At 46.7% G+C, this 21,947-nt stretch overlaps 1 protein-coding gene across 2 annotated transcripts in view; it reads right to left on the bottom strand.

Moving 5' to 3' along the window:
* LRRC27 (leucine rich repeat containing 27) overlaps positions 1–21,947 on the bottom strand; it is a 230,595-nt gene that overhangs the window by 166,268 nt on the left and 42,380 nt on the right. For both annotated transcript variants that reach the window (XM_029609988.1, XM_029609987.1), the window contains exon 4: positions 12,464–12,522. In XM_029609988.1, the coding sequence (XP_029465848.1) occupies positions 12,464–12,522 (59 nt within the window). The remainder of the gene's footprint in view (positions 1–12,463; positions 12,523–21,947) is intronic.

Below are 21,947 nucleotides of genomic sequence, written 5' to 3' on the forward strand. Positions count from 1 at the left end.
CTCAGATTGTAGTAATGCACCTTGAATCTTCCATCAAAACACTTTTTTTGTCACTTTGCATAATTTCTACTGACAAGAAACTATCTTCTGCAATATGACACAGCAAAAATATTTATGCATGTGCTTTATTGTCAGAGCATGAATGAAACTTCTAACTCAAATAATGGATTATAAATAAAAATGTCCTCAGGGTACTACACTTGCCAAAATGCATTACCAAATAATTGTGTTCAGTAGAACAGAAAATGGCTGCAATTAATCTTACAGCTAAACATCCAAGGCTTATGGAAATGGTGCCATTGACAGAGAGGGCTCAGCAAACAATTTGAAAAGACTTCTGAATGGAGCTGCAGAGATTCAAATTTGTTTAGGAATACTTGGAAAAACAACATTTATTTTTAGTCAGATGTCTCTAAAATAGTACACAGAAATGGATACAGAGAAGAGTATTGTGAAGGCAGAATCTTTTTATGCTCCACGTGCAGCCTTGGTGCTTAAGTAATACATCTGCCTTCTTAGCATGCCTGCCTTTGTCATTTATTGATGTTACATTCCCCAAGAACTGTAATTACATACCTTCTGATGATCTTTGAATTGTAATACTTTAGTTGCTTTCTGGTAGATTTTGTCGCTAAGACTTTGTATTTCACAAGGTTCACATTTTTCTAGTTTAAAACATTTTATTCTTTTACATTGTCATTTAAAAACACTAAGTAATAGGCTAGAAATATGCCTTTTCTTGATTTTTTTCACCTCCAATAGTCCCTCACAAGACCTTTCATTTAACATACAGTAAAAATATTCAAACTGTCATATTGGATTTGGCCCATCTGTTGCAGTGGGATGCAGAGGAAATATAGAGTTCTTTATCCCCATCACACCTTTCTGACATACTTTGCCAGTTCCTCATCTGTCCATCATAACTCCCACAGATTTTCAACACCCACATGGTCCTATCGCCCATTTTTGCCTCTTAGCCTACTGAATGAGAAATTACCACTTACCTGATAATTTCCTTTTCCTTAAACCAGACAGATGGATTCAGGACCAGTGGATATTGCACCTCTGCTAGCAGATGGAGACGGAGCAAACTGACGTCATAATATAAAGGCTCCTGCAGTGACATCAGACTGCCAGTATTCTCTTCAAAAGCCAATTGAAGACAGACTAGCAAAAACTTGATTAATAACAGATAACCATTTCAGCATTCAGCCAACAAGAAACACTGAGCTCGGACAAAGAATGTATTAACACTAGTCTAGGGAGTGGATTAACATTTACCAGTAACCCCTGAAACACATAATCATGCAGGAGGACCTTAGCACAATCATTCAACACCAAGGGCGGGAAGCTGAATTCATCTGTCTGGTTTAAGGAAAAGGAAATTGTCAGGTAAGTAATAATTTCTCATTTCCTTGCACCCAGACAGATTAATTCAGGATCAGTGGGACGAACCCAAGCTACAACTGAATAGGGCGGGAGGCTGCCTTTGGATCTGTCAAAACCGCATGTGAAAAGACTGCGTCCTCCTGGGCCTGTACGTCCAGGCGATTATACCTGGGAATGGGCGGATTCCGGGTAAAGATCGGCCCAGGGATTTTCCCCAAAACTGGCCCAGAAGATACCCTGTGGTCTGCCGAGCACGGCTCTGTCGCAGCCGCGCTCAGCAGACCAAGTGACCAGAGCAATCGGCCCACCGGGGGATGCCTGATCCCCTGATAGGCCAATCCGCCCCTGCCTGGGAAAGATGAGTAAGGAGAACCATGTCGCAGCTTGGCAAATGTCAACAGAAGACAACAATCTAACTTCGGCCCATGACACTGCCTGAGCCCTAGTGGAATGAGCCCTAACCTGAGTAGGCGATGGCTTTTCAGCATCCACATATGCAGCTGTGACTACCTCCTTAATCCAGTGAGTTATTATAGCTTCTAGATCCAGAAGGACTATGGCCAAGAGTGCCTCTTGTTGCTGTTGAGGCAAGCCCCCTGCGAGGTCCTAGACTCATTTCCAGAGATTCCTTTGTACTGGGTCATGTATAGCTAGTAAACAGCAATATGGGCGATCAGCATAGCGCCCTGGAAGACCTTCCTGCCCAAAGCATCAAGCTCCCTATGCTCTCACCCCGGGAGGGCAGAGACATATGTGCGTGAGCACTGGGCCTTCTTAAGGGCAGACTCCATGACCACAGACTGGTGGGGGAGGTGCCACCTCTCAAATCCCACAGTTTGCTGCACCAAATAGGTGGTGTCAGCCTTTCTGTTGACAGGGGAGATAGAAATAGGGTGTTCCCACATCTGGAGGAGGAGATCCTTGAAGATGTCGTGGATAGGAACTGCCACGATCTCCTTAGGAGCGTTGATGAACTGGAGCACTTCCAGCATCTTATGTTGCGCATCCTCTTCCGTGAGCATCTAAAAGGTAATGGCTTCAGCCATGGCCCTAACAAACCCCACAAAGAACAGATCCTCAGATGGTGAACGGCGCCGATCCTCCAGTGGGGAGGGCACTGAGAGGGGGTCGTCCGAGTAATTGGAGGACGATTCAGTGGAATCATCTCCCCAAGGGTCGTAAGGCCCTTCCTCCTCTTTACAGCCAGCGTGACACAGGCGAGGCCTATGAGGGGAATCAGCCCTGGGCTCCGAAGGCCTTGGAGGCCTCAAGGGCACTGGCGACTCCCCTGGCAATGAGGGGACCGAAGGCAGTGAGAGGCCAGAAGGACCTAGCAGGGGCTCAGGGAATCATGGCCTGGGAAACACGGTACCGGCCCTATCTTCCTGCTCGGAGAACCTGAGAATCGGGATTGCTCTGGTGGGGAGCATCGGTGACCATTTGGGAACCGAAGGCCCTTTTGGCACCGGTTGCATTGGTAGGGTGCCTAAAAGGATGTCCAGATGCTTCAGCAGAGGTGCTAAAATTGAAGGCGGAGGCTCAAGCACTAGTATGGGGGCCAGTGGCGCTGGCAGCTTGACGCTCTGAAGAGCCTTGAGCACCGTAGATTGCACCCTGCGGTCTAGCTCCTCAAAGTCCAGAGTGGCTAGGACTAAAGGAGGGGGACGAGGCATCAACAGCTCTTCCTCGGGTCTCCAAGGTGGCACGGTACCTGGCACCGATATCAGTGAGGAACGCCTGGGACTCCCGGGGGCATCGGAGGATAGGGCTTCCAAAGGCCAGTGTCATTTTGGTGGTGGCCCAGCAGCCGCCGGTGCTGCACAGGAACTGGAGCCGTGCACCGACGGCGACTGGTGGCGATGCTTGCGGGATCTCTCATGGTGCTCGGCCTGGTCTTTCCCCAGTGCCTAGGAAGCGGAGGACCCCGATGTCCAGAAGAGCAGTGAAATCACCGAGGATCTGTCACCATTCCGGCAATCCTTAGAAGAGCTAGTGAGAGGAATGGCGCGAGGAGGAGTATCAAGAGGCTCCCCGTGATCTCTCGGCATCGATGGTTCCAACGCAGGAGTGCAAGGAGCAGACTTTGAAGAACCGAAAAGTTTCTCCATCTTATCAAGGCATGCCCGACAGCCTTTGGGAGTCATCTGGTCACACAGACGACACCCACGGACATCGTGCGAGGCCCCCAGGCAGAGGATGCAAACCTCATGCATATCTGTGATAGACATGGTCCGCGGGCACTGGGGGCACCGACAAAAACCAGTCGACGGCATGAAAAAACACCCAGCATGCGGTTGATGACCGGCATTCACTGTGGGATGAATAGTCGGGAATCGACCGCAAAGTTGAAAAAAGGCAAGAATAATTTACCACACCAAGGAGACACCGACCACGAAGGGGGACCCATAAGGAAAACCAGGAAAAAGACCCGATACTGTCGAAAAAATAAGAAATAGAGGAGCTCCACAAACCGTGAGGCAACTGCACTGCAGAAAAGAAGCGACTGAACGGGGACCTCACGTAGATGCACGGATAGCGGCAGGCTGGACATGCTCAGTGTGCTGGTCATAGCTTCTAGAAACTTTGACAAAAGTTTTCCGTGCTGTGCTCCATTGGATGATGTCACCCCCATGTGAGGTCTATCATCCTGCTTGTCCTATGAGAACATTCTTGCTCGTAGTAAGCACAGCAGTAGAATATCCACACTTCAGCAAGCAAGCCCTCTCAAGGGCCATACCGTAAGACAAAACCGAGTCGGATCTTCATGAAGAACAGGCTCCTGCCGCAACAGATTCTTGTGCGCCGTAAACCGGAAGGGGCAGACTACCAGTAGTCGTCGCAGATCAGCATACCATGGTCTCCTGGGCCAATCTGGTGCTACCAAAAGCACCATCTCTCTGTGACCCTCGACCCTCCGAACTATTCTGCCCAACATGGGCTACAGGAGAAAGGCATACAGCAGCTTGTCCTCCAGCCAGCACTGCATGAGAGCATCAATACCCAAGGACTTCAGATCTCTCCTGAGACTGAAAAATCGAGGAACCTTTGCATTGTGAGAAGTCACCAGCAGTTCTAGAAATGGAGAGCCCCACAGATCTACTACCAGCTGAAACATCTCATCCAACAACACCCATTCTCTCCTAGGTTGACTCTCTCTGCTGAGAAAGTCTGCTCTTACGTTATTTTTTCCTGCAATGTGCAAGGCTGAGATCTCCTGAAGATGCACTTTCGCCCATTTCATAATTTGGTCTATCTCCTGCGACACTTGCTGGCTCTTGGTTCCTCCCACTGTCATTGCATTGTCTGACATTACCTGCACCGCTTGACCCTGCAACCTTCCGCTGACCTGCAAACATGCCAACCAAACCACCCGGGCTTCCAGCCGATTGATGTTCCAGAAAGACTCTTCCACACTCCAGCACCCTTGCACTGTTAGTTTATTTATTTATTTTATTTAACAGTTTTTTATACCGACCTTCATAGTAAATAACCATATCGGATCGGTTTACATTTAACAAGGGTATAACTAGAGTAACAATTCAAGTAAACGAATGAAAACAATAGGTAGGAATAAGTCAAAGTTACAATCAACAGGGAAATGCAACGTGGAAGCTTGCGACAAGCTGGAAAGAAGATAAGGCTGGAAATAAAATAAGGGTTACCATAACGCGTACGGGTTAAAAGCTTAGAAAGTGCTTTAACCTGGAGGTGTCAGAGTCCATTGTTCGTAAGTATAAATGCCAGACCGGGTAAGTGTGAGGACAACTAGTGATTGTCTGGTGGATCGGCGAAGGCTTGGTGGAAGAGCCAAGTTTTAAGTCTTTTTCTGAAAGTTAAGAGGCATGGCTCCAATCTGAGATTTGATGGGATGCTATTCCAGATAGATGGGCCTGCTATCGAAAAAGCTCTGTCTTTGGTCGTAGAAAGGCGTGAGGCTTTAGTGGGGGGACATTTCAGAGTGCCTTTGTGGATATCTCTAGTTGGTCTGTTAGAGGAGTGGAGTTTGAATGGGATTTCCAGGTCGAGTTGAAGCTGATGATGGATGGTTTTGTGAATTAAGGTGATTGATTTGTATAGAATTCTGAAATTCACTGGTAACCAATGTAGGTTCCTGAGGATGGGTGAGATGTGTTCGCCGCGGCTGGTGGTGGTCAGCAATCTCGCTGCCGCATTTTGTATCATCTGCAGTGGTTTGGTAGTGGATTTGGGGAGGCCTAGGAACAGGGCACTGCAGTAGTCTATTTTGGCGTACAGTAGTGCTTGGAGGACTGTCCTGAAGTCATGGAAGAATAAGAGTGGTTTAAGTCATTTTAGAACCTGTAGTCTGTAGAAGCAGTCTTTGGAGGTTGTATTGACCATTTTCTTTAGGTTTAGTCGATTGTCTAGGATTACTCCAAGGTCTCTAACCTGCTTACAGGTAATGAGAGAATTGTATGGTGATGGTGGGGAGATATTGTTTTCATTTGAGGAGATGTGGAGAAGCTCTGTCTTAGAGGCATTGAGTACCAAGTTTAAGCTGTTGAGTAGATTAGTGATGGATAAAAGGCAGTTATTCCAATGGGTGAGTGCTTTTGAGATTGATTCTGTTATGGGGATTAGAATCTGCACGTCGTCTGCATACAGGTAATGAATTAGGTTGAGATCTGTTAACAGTTGGCAGAGGGGGAGGAGGTATATGTTAAAGAGGGTTGGAGATAAGGAGGATCCTTGTGGTACACCAAGAGTTGAGTTTGTTAGGGGTGACTCTTTATTGTTGATTTTGACTTTAAAAGTCCTATTGCTGAGGAAGGACTTGAACCAGTTGTGGGCAGATCCGGAGATGCCATCTGCTAGGCGATCCAGCAGGATGGTATGGTTGACGGTGTCAAATGCCGCCGAGATGTCTAACAGGACTAATAAAAAGGAGTGTCCTTTGTCTAACCCCATAATAATATGGTCTGAAAGTGAAATGAGAAGGGTTTCCATGTTGCGTGATTTGCGGAACCCATATTGCGAAGGGAATAGGATCTTGTGGTCTTCTAGATATTCAGAGAGCTGGGTGTTAACCAGTTTCTCCGTTAATTTGGCAACGAATGGGAGGTTAGAGATGGGTCTGAAATTAGCTAGTACATTAGGGTCTAGGTTGTGTTTCTTGAGGAGGGGCTTGAGTGAGGCGGTTTTTAGACTGTCTGGGTAGCTTCCTTGAGTTAGAAGGCTGTTTATGATACTGGTCAGAGGTCCTGAGATCGCGTTTGGGATGAGAAGCAGGAGTCTCGATGGGATATTATCCGCCGGATGGCTAGATGGTTTCTGTCTTTTTAGGAGGGATTCAATCTCTTTAGTGGAGATTGATTCGAAACTGTCAAATTTGGGTCTAGTAAGAGAATTGGGATTTTCTCCTAACTTGAGAGGTGTTGTATTCTGGAGGCTCGCATCCGTCGTGAGTACTAACCAGTCTGGCAATTTCAGGGAAACTCCCTTTCTTAGATGATCCACTTGCAACCACCACTGGATGTGAGAGCAGATTTCCATTGGCAGGTGGAGCCAAACTGAATAGTCCTGAGACTGCGGGCTCCAACAAGACAGCAGGGAGCACTGAAGAGAACATGTTTGAGCTCTCATCTATGGCATCACTTCCAGGGTTGCCTCCATCAAACCAAGTACCTGTAGATAGGACCACACTGTTGGGCATATAATGTTCATCAAGAGACACACCTGCACCATCAACTTCTGAATACGAGCTTCCAGCAGGAAAACCTTGCCCTGTTTCATGTTGAACTGAACCCCCAGATACTACAATGACTGAGGTGGCTGAAGACTACTCTTGGCTAAGTTCACCACCCAACTGAGCTCCTGCAACAGGGAGATTACCTTGCAGGTCACCAGACGGCTCTCTTCCAGAGACTTGGCCCGAATCAGCCAGTCATCCAAATACGGGTGTACCACGATCCCATCCTTTCTCAACTCTGCCACCACTACCACCATAACCTTGGAAAAAGTTGTGGGAGTGGTGGCTAGACCAAAAGGCAACTCCGAAACACTGCAAAACACAGAAAACATTGGTGCTCCAATCGGATGGGAATAGGGAGGTATGCCACAGACAGATCAGGGAGGTCAGAAATTCTCCCGACTGCACTGCCATTATCACCGAGCGCAATGTTTCCATGCGAAAATGAGTCACCTGCAAATGACAGTTGACCCTTTTGAGATCCAGGATGGTTTGAAAGGTCCTGTTATTTTCTTGAGAAATGGGTTCTAGAACCACAGCCCTCAGACTGAGGAGCCTTGACAATGTACATTCCATTGCCTGCTTGTTCTGCAGAGAGTGGCAGGGATACACCATGAACACATCCCGACGAACACTGTGAAACTCCAGCACATATCCCTCTCGTAGCACCTCCACGACCCATTAATCCATTGTGATTTCGACCCACCTCTGATAAAAGAGAGAGAGGCTCAGGAGGTTCCAATACCCAAGCCCCCTCATGCCAAAGGGATGCAGCGTCTGCTTCTTATCCTCCGGCAACTGAGGAATCAGGAATTCGCCCCACTTACTGGCAAGTTTCTCCAACTCGCTCCCAAACAAGAGTGAGCCTTTAAAGGGCAATTTGTAAGATTAGCCTTGAAGGTCACATCGAACAACCAATTTTTCAGCCATAACTGACGCCTGGCGCTATTACCGAAGCCACCCTTCTGGCTGAGGTGAGAACCAAATCACAGCCTATATCTGCTAAAAAGGCAAAGGCTGGCTCCATAACTGCCCTGGAATTCACTCCAGAGTCCTTGATCTCCTAAGAGAGAAATAAACAAGAGCATGCCACCAGGCAACAACAAGAAGCTATCTACAAGGTCTTTGCTGCTGCTTCAAATGCTTGCTTAAGGATGGTCTCAATCCTCCTATCGTGAACATCCTTCAAGATCACTCCTCCCTCTAAAGGGATAGTCGTCCACTTAGAGATGGCACAGAAAGCGCATCCACTTTTGGAAAATGCAGACGCTCCCTCACCACTGAATCCAGGGGGTACCAGCCTTCCAAAGCCTTTGAAATGTGCCTCCGGGGCATCCCACTCAATCAATTTTTGAATGGCCTCCATAACAGGGAAAAAAAAGAGGCTTTACACAAAAAAACCTAAATGGATTTTTCTTTGGCTTAGACATGGAATCTGCCCATGTACTCCCAAGCATCTTCAATGTCTGGGAATTCAGAGCCAGTAGCTCATCTCTAAGAAAGAACCGCAACATAGTTGTAAACAGTTCCAGCCCAGAGAAATTTCCCCATCCTCCAGAGAGTCAATATTGGCCTCATCATCAGTGCCATCCGGATTCCTATCAGGAGAACCTGCTGCCAATCTAGGTTTACTTCGGCGCTTAACAGTAGTATCGAACGAGTGAGAGGCCACTGCCTGTGATTCTGACCTGACAGGATTGGACGGGGCTGAGGACTGTGCCTGAAGAAAGGATTGCATTCCTTGAAAAAATTCTACCCAAGAAAAGGCAGAAGGATCCATGTCAAAACCAGAAGGCACCTGTGCTGCACCCACTGAGCTACTGTCCCCGGCTAACGAACAAGTTAAGGGAGTTCCAAGGTCAGGCGTCCCTCCTGACATGTACTTATTATTACTCCTCTAAAATTTGAAGCAATCCCCAGTAAGGAAATGCACGTCCACCATCTGCTGGAGACGGAGAATACTGGCAGACCAATGTCACTTCAGGAGTATATATACTGTGATGTCAGTTTTCTCTGTCTCCACCTGCTGATAGAGATGCATAACCCACTGGTCCTGAATTAATCTGCCTGGGTGCTAGGAAACAATTGAGTCCCAGTTCCTATATTACACTATACTTCCCCTTCCCCTTGATTTCTATTGGCCCTCCTACTGATTCCTCACTTTCTCTGCTTAGTGCCATGGCACTTCCTTCTACATATTTACTAGGGATGTGAATCGTTTTTTGACGATTTAAAATATCGTCCGATATATTTTAAATCGTCAAAAATCGTTAGAGGCGATATTTAATAGGAATTCCCCCGATTTATCGTCAAAAATCGTAAATCGAGGGAAGGGGGAGGGGAAGGGGGAGGGCGGGAAAACCGGCACACTTAAACAACCCTAAAACCCACCCCGACCCTTTAAAATAAATCCCCCACCCTCCCGAACCCCCCCTCAAATGCCTTAAATTACCTGGGGTCCAGTGGGGTCCAGTCCGACGTCAGGAGCGTAGGAGATCGCTCCCGGACCCCCGCTGTACCCCCAGGGACTTTTGGCCAGCTTGGGGGGTCCTGACATCGTTTTGCCGTACAAAATGGCGCCGGCCATACGCCATATGGCCGGCGCCATTTTGTACGCCAAAACGATTCGAGTGCAGGAGGTCGCTCCCGGACCCCCGCTGGACTTTTGGCAAGTCTTGTGGGGGTCAGGAGGCCCCCCCAAGCTGGCCAAAAGTCCCTGGGGGTCCAGCGGGGGTCCGGGAGCGATCTCCTACGCTCCTGACGTCGGGGGACAAAAAACAAAATGGCGCCGGCGCTACCTTTGCCCTGTCATATGACAGGGCAAAGGTAGCGCCGGCGCCATTTCTACAATGCACCGGAGGTCCGAGAGTAAAAGATCACACCGGGACCCCCCCCACTGGACCACAGGTAATTTAAGGCATTTGAGGGGGGGTTCGGGAGGGTGGGGGATTTATTTTAAAGGGTCGGGGTGGGTTTTAGGGATGTTTTAGTGTGCCAGTTTTCCCGCCCTCCCCCGATTTACGATTTTCACGATATTTAAAAAAACAAAACCGCGACGATCCGATTCCCTCCCCCCCCAGCCGAAATCGATCGTTAAGACGATCGATCACACGATTCACATCTCTAATATTTACCCCGTAATATTTTTCACACACACCTTATCCTACTCTAAACTTCCGAACACAAATCTCTTACCTGCCTCATCTCTCCCATCAAATCCACAAAAAAATACTCATATAAATATACAATGCACAGAGAGTGAACACAGAGGGGAGCATTTTAAAAGTCCAGCACATATGCCAAAACTGGGAGATACATGAGTATGTCCGGCCGGTGTGCACCGAGTGGATTTTAAAAGCTGTTTGTGTACACACATATCTCCTGGTGCACATACAAATAAGAAGTTGCAAAAAAGGGGTGGGGCATGGTCTGGGTGGGACATAGACTTTCCCAGACTTTAACCTGGCACAAGCACGTGCGGGGATCCCCTGCCGCGTATCATTACCACTGCTATGGGTGGCGTATAAGTAATAAAATAAAAAAATCTAGGCTAGTCTGCAGGGTTTTAAGGGTTTGTGCTAACAGGATAAAAGGGAGTGTATTTAACTAGTGGGGTTAGGAAGTCCTATCCCTTACCTGGACAAACAGATCAAATGGGGAAACTGGTAATTGCATCAGCGCGTGTCTACTAAAATCCCCCTACTTACACGGTAAAGACAGCATTGTGCACACATGCGGGCGTCCATATAAAATTGTGCTTACATATATGCAAGTAAAGCGCGTAATTTGCCTAGTTTGATTGTTTCATTATAGGCAAAACATAAATATTTTAAAATAAATAAATAAATATACGTATGTATGTTATAAAATGGCCGCGTCCTTTGGCACGAGCTGGCATATGCATGCACATGTGCACCGGTATCAAAGTTACCAACACAGTGTATGCATCAGCAATCAAACCGAAAAAAAGATATCACACAGCAATGTATGTTCAACTTAAATACAGTAAATTTCAAGCAATTTTGATTTCATAAATGATAGCTTATAAAATCTGTGGTATTAGCTAGAGTCTTCAAAATATTAGACTTCCCATTTCATGACTCTTGCTTCCTCTTTTGGTCTTACTTGTAAGTCTCATTTCTTTTTTTGTCATAATATATGATTTTCTTATATTTTTAAACATCCTAGAATAAAAAGTACATACTTTTTATTATACATAAAATGAAAGATGAGCACAACTATAGCAATAAATAAATACCACCACCTAGCCATCATCTATTTGTGATCCTGCCAGTAATTTATTTAGGAGGGAAGCTGCTTTTCTTGTTTAACATTTTGGTTACTTTTTATTATGGCTATGCCCCCTAATTTTAAAAATCTTTGCTGTTGCTGTAATCACAAGTTATCTGTATTAATGGAATGGTTACAGAGGGCTCTGATGAGGGGTCAGCAGAGCAGCTCCCTGATTTATTTAGATTCATGATGATAGGAGTGAATAAGTAAGGATCTGTCAAAACTTCAAGATATATTTCCTCAGAGATTAAATACAAGAGACGGAATATTACCCCCAATATGTAACATGCATAAAAATAAACTGTACTCTTTACGCCATCATTTGCTTTTACTGTTTTATGCTATTTATGTATGTGTGTTTTATATTATGTTATTTAATTATGTGGGTGCATTTGTTCCTCCCCTAGGAATTGTTGATAGGTGGGTTATAAATATTATAAACAAATAAATAAATAAATTGGAAAGAAAAATGAGGATTTCAGATTTTATGCATTTTTTTTTTTTTGCTTACATTGCTGCTTTAAGACTAAGACTAATGCTCTTTAAAATACATAAGTTAACCTCTTTTTGAAAAACAGAACTGATATATTGTGAATATTTGGTATAAAGATTTCTGCAAAACCTCAGAAGTCATGATAAACTAAAATGAGGTTTTTGAAATTAGGGGGCATAGACATACTAAAAAGGGTTCAAAATGTTAAAGTAAAAGCAGTTTCCCTTCTAAATAAATTACTGATGGGTTCACAGATGATGCTATATGATGATATTTATTTATTGCTATAGATGTGCTCAGTTTTCATTTCATATATATATATATATATATATATATATATATATATATAATAGAGTGTGCACTTTTTATTCCGGAATGTCTACAAAAAATATATTATGAGAAAAAGAGAAATTTGACTTTAGAAAAAGACAAAAAGAAAGCAAAAGAGCCATGAAATGGGAAATTTGATATTTTGAAGAATATAGCTAATACCATGGCTTTCACAAGTCATCATTTATAAAATCTAAATGGCTTGAAAATTATTCTCAATCAGAAAGTATCATTATAAATGAAACACTTACCAAGCTCCACAGGTAGTGATTTTATAGGATTTCCTTCTAGAAGCAGAGATTTCAGTTGCCTTTATAAAAAGACAGAAGGTGGTCAAAATACACAATTATAAAATTAAACAGCAACCTTCAGCACAGGTTGAGCAGAACGATTAGTTATTTTTTTCTTTCCACTAACTGCAATAGAGGCGAGAAAAGAGTGATTTTACTTTATGAATTGATTATAGTACAGAATGCAGACAACAGTAGAAATCTATGCTTTTTATCATTGTTCACATTTAGCAGCAGTACAAAGGTCTATGACTTCTATAAGTCTGCGGCCTAAGAGTTTCAGTGTTGCTTCTGATTCTGTGGGCCTGAAACACAGCGTGAGCAGTCTTTGGCTTGCCAGAGGACAGAGTAGACTGGACTCCGGCTATTCCTCTACAGATATTTATTTACAGACAAAATTAAACAACCAAGAAACTGCTTACCTCAGCAGTGCTAGAAACAAAATAGAGTAGTCTTCAGATAAGTTGCTTTAGAAAGCTCCTGCTTCCTTCTCCTCGCATATGGGGCCCGATAAACTCTTTGGGGGCCTGCTTTCATATCTCTCTCCCCAGGGGAAATGCCAGAATTCCCTTGTGGGCTGTCTTAAGGTGGTCCAGCCTGGTCCTGAACTTTTAAGGAGGGTCTAACATACACTTCTTTACATACCCTCCACCTCAGCTTGACTTTGTCAAGTCGAGTGTCTGCCTCTACCTGAGTTAACTTCTGGGGAGGGTAGGATTGGTATGGGCCCCCCTAGGCCAGAGAGTCCTTTCCCTTCAACATCTATACATGCTCTGGCCAAACTCAAGGGAACTACTTTTGAATGGGGCTTGCTTAATTTCTTCAGAGTTATCCTCCCTCACCCTTTTTGGGGAATCAGTTAAGGGTTCCTGGAATACCCACAGTTCCCTCTGATCCATGCCACCATGCAAAGTTGAAACAGTGAAGTCCCTGGCATGCCTTTTCCTAGTTATGCAGACTAATTTTCATTTTATCTTCAGGAGAATTATGTCCATAGCAGTCTCTAAACACTGGGACCTCTCAGATTTTCTTCTCAGGCACTGCCTCCATGGTCTTGAGTATCTTTAACGCTGTGCTGTATACATTTGCATCGTACCGTGAAGAAGCTTCCAGAAGAGATGCCTCAATGCAGTTTGAGCTGCCTGACTGGCCATAAGCTGGTCCCACAGATTCTCAAACTGGGGATAATTGCACCCCAAAAAAAATGGGTATGGAAGCTTAGGAAGTATTCCCATTTCTGTATTGACCTGTCCTGCCACAGTTGTCAGTAGAACTTGACTGGTTGGGTACTGTTGCTGGTCACCATGTATGCAAACGAGTGTCTTCTTCTTCTTGTAATCAATATACTCTCTCTGAGCTAGCTCCTTCCAGATAAGAGATTTTTCGCACCCTGAATCTCCCAGAACATAGGTGGGATCTCATCCAGCTCAACTAGGATCACAAAGTTCCCAAGTCCCAAAAGAAGAATATCAATAAATTTACAGCTGTGCTCCCATGTTTCATCTTCAAGTCATGGACAGTCTTCTCAATCTGGTAAATTTTAAAAGGAACGCACATGAACCCATAAACGTGCATAATGCAGCATGAGCAAAAATACGCCTTATTTTATAAAATACGTGCGTACTTCTCTACAGCTTTTATGCACATCTTGCAGAAAAAGAGAAAGCGAGAGAGCACCTCTGTATAGGGTCACTCTGATACTCTCTATATAGGTACTACTGCAGAAGGGCACTTGAATCGGGGGGGGGGGGGGTTGGGAGGTGGGTTGGGGTGGTGTTGTTACAGACACATTCAAAGGTATTCATAATAAAATTGCATCAGTAAAGAATTGTAGTCCTTATAAGTGATGAAAAGGAGTAGATTTGTACAATGCAGCTAGCACTACAGTGTACAAATCAACTCCTCTTGTTAGACTTTATCACTTATAAGGACTACAATTCTTTACTGATGTCAGTTTTACCAAAAATACCTCTGAATGTATCTGTAACAACATCCCTCCCCCAACCCCAACCCACCTCCTGAAAACCCACCCCAATTCAAGTGCCCCTGTACAGTGGTACCTATATATAGAGTGTCAGACTGACCCTATACAGAGGTTTACTCTCTCTTTCTCTCGCTCCCTCTCTCTCTCGCCTCCTGCTCTTCATGTGGAGCAGTAGAAAAGTTACACAGCTAACATACACACATAGCCTTTGCAAAATTTGTAGTTATGTGCGTCAGCCATGGTCCCACCCCCAGAACTCCTGTGCCCTACCCTTTTTCCACCTCCTCATTCTGGATGCACATATATATATGTATGTGCATCCTTCCTGGCTTCTTAAAATGTGTGTTGCTTGCGCTTGGCCCATATATGCGCATATGTGGCTATTTTTGCACAAGCAAAGTTTTAAAATCTATCTCTATGGGTGCACGCCTGTAGGTTTAGACCTGGTGGTTGTTTCTCCTCTGGAGGTTTTAGTTTGCCCATGCAAACTTTAAAATCTAGTGCTGGTAATGTCACCAGGTTGATGACCATAGATTTGCTTCCTCTGTAGAGACAGTCTTTGGCCACATAAGCTTTCTTTCCATAGTTAAAACAAATTGGTGAGCCTGTGACCGGAGTAGGGAATCAGAGCTGTCCTGCTCTGAGGATCACTGCTGGGGCCTTGTACTCTCACTGCCATGCTGGGGGTCCTGTATGGGTTGTCTGTATAGCTTTCCTATTAGGTCTGGCATCAACTCAGCCTGATACAAGGCATCCACCACTTCCAGTACGGTTTCCAGAGTGAACTCCGGGTGTTGACACACCCACTTTTGCATAAGTCAGTCCAGCACATCCAGAACTACTCCAGGAGGACCTCATTGGCTAATTTGAGGCCTATTTTTGCACCTGGCTATAGCCACTTCTATCCAGTATCCTTTAGCTGATGAAAAAGGCTGCATGGACTTTCCCCGGACTGTAGGTTACAACACTGGTACTGTTGTTGGTATATCTCCATAGTGTACCCTGCCCATTCCAGCTGGCTTTTCCCTCTGGGTTGGCAGCCTGAAAAGCTGCTTGGCTTTTGTCTGTAAGCAGATTCACCAAGTAGATGGTCCAGGTGGCTTCTAGCCAGCCAGCCATGTAGGTGGTTCTCTCAAAATTCCTTCAGAAAACATCTGGGTCTTCTCCTGTCTTCATTTTAAACAAGACCAGAGGCAATTGGGTTGCCTATGTTGTGATGGCTTGCATTGCTTGAGCTATCTATACTAGCACCCCCTGTTGCTTGTTAAAATATTCATATAGGGCTTGAACTATTCTCTGGATTTGCTGCTGCCCTTCAGTGAGGGCCTGCACTAATTGCTCCATGTTAAGTTAATAAGGCTTGGCACCACCAAGGCTGTTCTTGCTGCAGTTTCTAACTTTTATTCAGGAGCCCAGGGAGTAAAAATAGAAAAAAATCCCTAGATTGTCCAGCTCTGACTGACATTAAGTCCCTATCTACCCAGGCAGGGCTACCCTCTTGGCTTGCTGTACTTAAAACTGCCACTGCAGCCAGTTCCTAGAATAAAATAAATTCTTCCCTTTTCTGCTGTTGATGTGGGTCCCTCTCTGTGCAGCCACTTAGACAGGAACATTCCACTGCTGCCACCATATGTAACACAGCTTGCTGGAAGACAGAGTAAACTGGACTCCAGCTATTCTTCTACAGACTTTTATTATTTATAGACAAAATTAAACAACCAAGAGCCTGCTTACTTCAGCAGTGGTAGAAACAAAATGCAGAAGTCTTCAAATAATTAACTTTAGCAAAGCTCCTGCTTCTTTCTCCTTGCTTGTAGAGCCCATTATCCTCCCTGGCACCTGCCTTTTTATTCCTCTCCCTGGGGAAACACCCTTCAACCAGGATTCCTGTATGGTCAGTCTTAAGGTGGACCAGGCTAAACAGCTGGTCCTAGAGGGTCTAACATACACTCCTATACAGGGCCTTATTCAAAGATTTCATGCAGAATGGGAAAAAGTCCTTTTTGAATAAGCAGCAGGTCGATATTCTAATACTGTGGAACTTAATGAACCTTGTCTACATTTTAACAGGGGCCTACAAAGAAGAATAATTACAACTGCCTTCTCTATATATCAATATTTTCATGGCTCTCTATTAATGTAATTTCTGGTATGTCCCAGGCATGCTTGGATTTTGCTATCTCAATTGGTGCGTTGTGGGCATCTAATGCGCTCTCAGGGGCGGATTTTCAGAGCCCTGCTCACGTAAATCCGCCCAAAACCGGGCGGATTTACGCGAGCAGGGCCCTGCGCGCCGGGAAGCCTATTTTACATAGGCCTCCCGGCACGCGCAGAGCCCCGGGACTCGCGTAAGTCCCGGGGTTCTCCGAGGGGGGCGTGTCGGGGGGCGGGCCCGGTCGTCGCGGCGTTTCGGGGCGTGTTGGCAGCGTTTTGGGGCGGGTACGGGGGCGTGGCTACGGCCCGGGGCGGTCCGGGGGCGTGGCCGCGCCCTCCGTACCCGCCCCCAGGTCGCGGCCCGGCGCGCAGGAGGCCCGCTGGCGCGCGGGGATTTACGCCTCCCTCCGGGAGGCGTAAATCCCCCGACAAAGGTAAGGGGGGGGTTTAGACAGGGCCGGGCGGGTGGGTTAGGTAGGGGAAGGGAGGGGAAGGTGAGGGGAGGGCAAAGGAAAGTTCCCTCCGAGGCCGCTCCGATTTCGGAGCGGCCTTGGAGGGAACGGGGGTAGGCTGCGCGGCTCGGCGCGCGCCGGCTATACAAAATCCATAGCCTTGCGCGCGCCGATCCAGGATTTTAGCAGATACGCGCGGCTCCGCGCGTATCTACTAAAATCCAGCGTACTTTTGTTTGCGCCTGGAGCGCAAACAAAAGTAGGCTATTCGCGCGCCTTTTAAAATCCGCCCCTCAGTGAACAGGTGTTTCCTGGTGTTTCCACCCTGAAGCTTTGTGTCATGGCTCCTTGCCCTTGAGATCCCTTTTCTGTGAAGAATTTCTCCTTCCTGTGATTTAATGAGGCCTGTCAAATATTTGAACTTTTCTAACTAGGAGAGAGATCTTGGAGTGATCATTCTGATAAGCTCAAAATAGTGACACGGTGTGATATAGCAGTGGCCAGTACCAGATGAATGCTAGAGTGCATAGGAAGGGGCATAACAGTAGAAAACAGAAGGTGACATTGTTATACATTTTATTGGTGAGACCACACAGAATAGTGGTTTCCAACCTGGGAGCCTTGCACCCCTAAGGGTCCACGAGACCATCAAAGGTGTCCACCAAAAGAGAGGAAATATTAGCACAGCTGCTGAGAAAGAGGAGGCTGACCTTACCTCTGAGGATCTCTGCTCTAAGGCTGCGCTGGCTGATCCAACTGCCTGATCCCTTGCAGGCCATCCAAGAAGAGAAGAAGACCATGGCCTCAAGGAGCCCAAACCCAGCTGAGAGGTTGAGGGGAAGAGTGCAGCTAATCACTGCCATGAGGATCCCAAACTGTCTTGGAAAAGAGGTGAGGAAGAACGGGGCTGATTTCCATCATGTGGAGCCTAAACAGGCATGGAGAAAAGACTGGGAAGAGCTCTTACCTCCAGCCCTGTGTCCTCACTAAAAGTCCCCGATGCTGGGGCAGGCCCCCAAATGGATGAGTGGCCAACTGCAGTATCTGAGAGGCCAACGTGGAGGAACAGAAAGAGATGCTGACTTTGGGCTGCCCTTAGGCATGTGTGCGCCCAACATCCTGCAATTTAAAGGGCCTGTGGCGGGAACGTCCCATGGTGCTCACTGATGACATCAGGGCTCCCTTCCTATATAAGGTTTACTCTCCTTGCTCTCCCCGCCTCGGCAATAGGTTATCTTTTCTGAGAAGTGCATTGTCTCAGCATTCTTGATTCCAGACTTCTGTTCCTGGTTCCTGATTCCTACTGTGTTCCTGAGTTCTTGTGTCTTGGTCCCGGTTCTGCTGGCTGTCTGATTCGTCTTGAGTTCTTGTCTTCCTGGTCAGTTATCCTCGTCTGTCTTTAGTGTCTCTCTTTGCTTCTGCGGTCTTTTGTCCTTCTCTTCGTTCCTTGTCTCTTCAGATTGGACTTCTGGCTTGACCTCAGATTGGACATTCACACTGCTTGACCTCTGCCTGCCACTGACCACTTCTGGTTTACCATTATTGATTGAACTCTGCCTGGCCCCACCTCTGCTATAATCTAAACTCTGAGAGAACTCTGCCCACCTTGACCACAGCCTGAACTGGCTCTGATTACGTGTTGCCTGCCCAGACAGCTGCTTGACCTGACTCCACTTTCCTCTGTGCTGGCCCATAACATCTTCCACGTGACGGATCTTCACCCCCCACAGTGGTCCATGCCTAAGTCCAGCGGCCCCGGCACCTGTGAGCTTGACCTAAAGGAAACAAGGGCTGATACTAGTGAAACTCCAGTTGGTCCTCTGCTTCAGGCAAATCTGCCGGCCGATGATAGGGTCCTGCAGGGCTTCTCCCTGCAGGTTGCGTAAACTCCCCCTCAGCCCAAGAGTCCACTTCCCCAAAAGATTGCCGAGGTCATGGACCCAGCGGACGCCTCGGGCCTCCAGGCCATTCCAGACCTAGCACAGAAGATTCTACAACAGCAGCAGATCCTAGAACTCATGGTGGCATCAAAGGAGTGGCTTAGTGCCCACCTGGTTGCAGCATCCGTTTCACCTGCTCCCTCACTCCTGGCCACAACTGCAACCCCTCCAGTGTTACCTGCGTCACCCATACTGCAGTTATTGGCTCCGCACTGGTATGTTGGGATCCGAGTAATGCCAAGGGTTCTTGAACCAATGTTTCATGCACGTTTCTCTCCAGCCGGCACTGTTTCCTAATGACTCTGTGAAGACCATCTTGCCACTCTCCTTGTTGGATGGGAAGGCCTTGGCCTGAGCCTCCCCCTTATGGGAGCAAGCAGAGCCCCTTCTGCAGGATCTGAAACAGTTTATCTGGGCCTTCAAGCTGATCTTTGACAAGCCAAGCTGGCCACAGTGGGTTCAGACCTCCTCCACCTTCGCTAGGGTACTTGGCTGTTAATGAACTTTGCAATACAGTTCCAAACTATGGTCACAGGGCTGAACAGGGAAAAGGACAGCATCTGCAGTATTTTCTTAGAGGGGCTATTTTCGCGGATCAAGGACCAGCTAGTCACTCGTTAGCTCCCTGAATCTTTGGACGTTCTGACAGACTTGTCTGGAAGGTTCAATCGTCACCTCCAGCAACGAGCACGGGAACTCCCCTTGCAGCACAGACTATTTGCACTAGCCTCCCATTTTCAGCACCCTCTCCGTCTGTCACCGCCAGTCCCTACCCCATTGTATTCAGAGGAACCGATGCAACTTGGGCAGGTGCACCTGACCTCCAAGGAGCTACTCCACTGATATCAGTTGGGACTTTGCTTTTACTGCGCTGGAACCAGGCATCAGCTCACATGGTGCCCACAGAGGCTGGGAAACTACTAAGCCTAGAACCTAGTGGGGAGGTGACCCTAGACTTTATGACCCCCGCTCCTTAACGGACACTTCCAGTGACCATTATGGTGAATGACCAGGAGTTTTCCCACACTAGCCCTGGTCGATTCCAGCACCGGGAGGAATTTCATTATGAAAACCCTCGTTGACCACTTGCACCTTCCTATGGTCTCCTGGAGGGCACCACTTGTCATTTCTTCCATTCATGGGGACCCTCTTCTTGGGCGGATCACTGACCACAGCACCCTTGCAAATACACACCGGCATTCTGCACATGGAAAACCTGGCTCTCTATGTCATTGATAAAGCGTACACCCCATTGTACTAGGTCTTTCGTGGCTACAATTCCTCTCTCTTCAGTTCGATTAGGCTTCTTTACAACTGTCCAGTTGGGGCCCTCATTGCTACAGTGCCTGCTTGAGGCAAGTTGAACCACTACTTTGCCATCAGTGGCCACCCTCATGGTGTTACCCCCACCATATATGGACTACTCAGACGTCTTCTTCAAAATGAGGGCTAAGTCACTACCCTCTCATAGTGCCATTGAACTGCTCCTTAGTTCCGAGCCCCCTCCTGGCAGAGTGTACCCATTATCCATCCCTGAGACCTGAACTAGGACAGAATATATCAAAGAAAACCTCGACCAGGGGTTCATTCGGCCTTCTACTTCCCCAGCTGGGACTGGCTTCTTTTTTTACACTAAGAAGGATGGTTCACTATGCCCATGTATAAATTACAGAGGACTAAATGCGTTTGCAAAGAAAGATCGGTACCTTTTACCACTCATCTTTGAGCTATTTGACCGCCTCTCTGCAGGTTGCACCAACTCCCCCCTCAGCCCAAGTATCCACTTCCGCAACACAGGGAAGAGCCTGAAACTGTATCGAGAAGGAGGATAAGTTTGCTGACAGCAACATCTTCATTAGTTGCTGCTCCATGTGACTGGATGAGGGGAAAAGCAAGGTGATTATCCTGAAGAGTGTTTCTAGGTTCTGCTGCATGAGCTCTGGATGCCTAATGGCCAGACAATGAGGAAGAAAAGCTGCTTTTAGTGTGACCAGCAGGGCAAGCACTAAGGGGTGGGCATAAGGAAAAATTACTCAAGAAGGGGCACAGCAGTATATGGAAGAAGAGATGAAGGAGCCACAGGAGGGAAAGCACTTGGGAAGGGGCCTTGATGGGAGAAGGGCAGGAAGGATAGCAGCATTCAGAATGGGCCATTGGGAAAAGCCAGGATAGAAAGATCCAGAGAAGAAGCAGAATGGGGGATAAGATAAGAGAAAATGTACTCATGAAGGGATCAAGGGTTGGGGGAAGGAGGAAAGAACAAGGTAAGGGCCACAGGGGAGAGAGAGCAAGAGGGAAGAGGGCAATAAGGGGATAGGGCAGGAGAGAGAGAGATGACTACCAGAGATCACATAGAAGGCAGGGGCAGACAACTATCAGGAAACATTTTGACATCTCCCTTGTAAGTCTGCAGCCATTAACGTGGTGTTACTGATCCTTGAATTTTCAAAAGAAAATGCCATAGGAGTTTCCCTTTGAAAATTTGCTTGCAGGTCTCTTGGTACAAAGTTGACTGCTGAAGGGAAGTTGAAAGGAAGACAGAATAGTGGGGAGAATCTAGAGAGAGAGAGAGGGAGAGAAAGAGAAATATGGGGAGAGGTTAGAGACAGAGTAGTAGTTTGGCACTGAGGAGAGAGAAAGGGGCTGGGGGAAGTAACACTGGTGGGGCTGGACTAGAAGAGAGAGAGAGAAAAAACTGGCGGAAAAGGGCTGGATGAAAGAGAGAGAAACTAGTGGGTTGGTAGCTGGGAGGGAGGGAGATTAAGGAGAAGGGGTTTGCAATAGTGAGTGATACTTGTGGGAAGGAATTTGGGAGGATGTCTGGTAGGGTGGCAACTGGGAAAAGAGAAAGGTTAGTGAGGATAAGCTGGAATGAGATACTGGTGGGGAGGGCTTGGTGGAGAGAGACTGGTGGG

The sequence above is a fragment of the Rhinatrema bivittatum genome, chromosome 7 (assembly GCF_901001135.1).
Source record: "Rhinatrema bivittatum chromosome 7, aRhiBiv1.1, whole genome shotgun sequence".
NCBI classification, from domain to species: Eukaryota; Metazoa; Chordata; class Amphibia; order Gymnophiona; family Rhinatrematidae; genus Rhinatrema; species Rhinatrema bivittatum.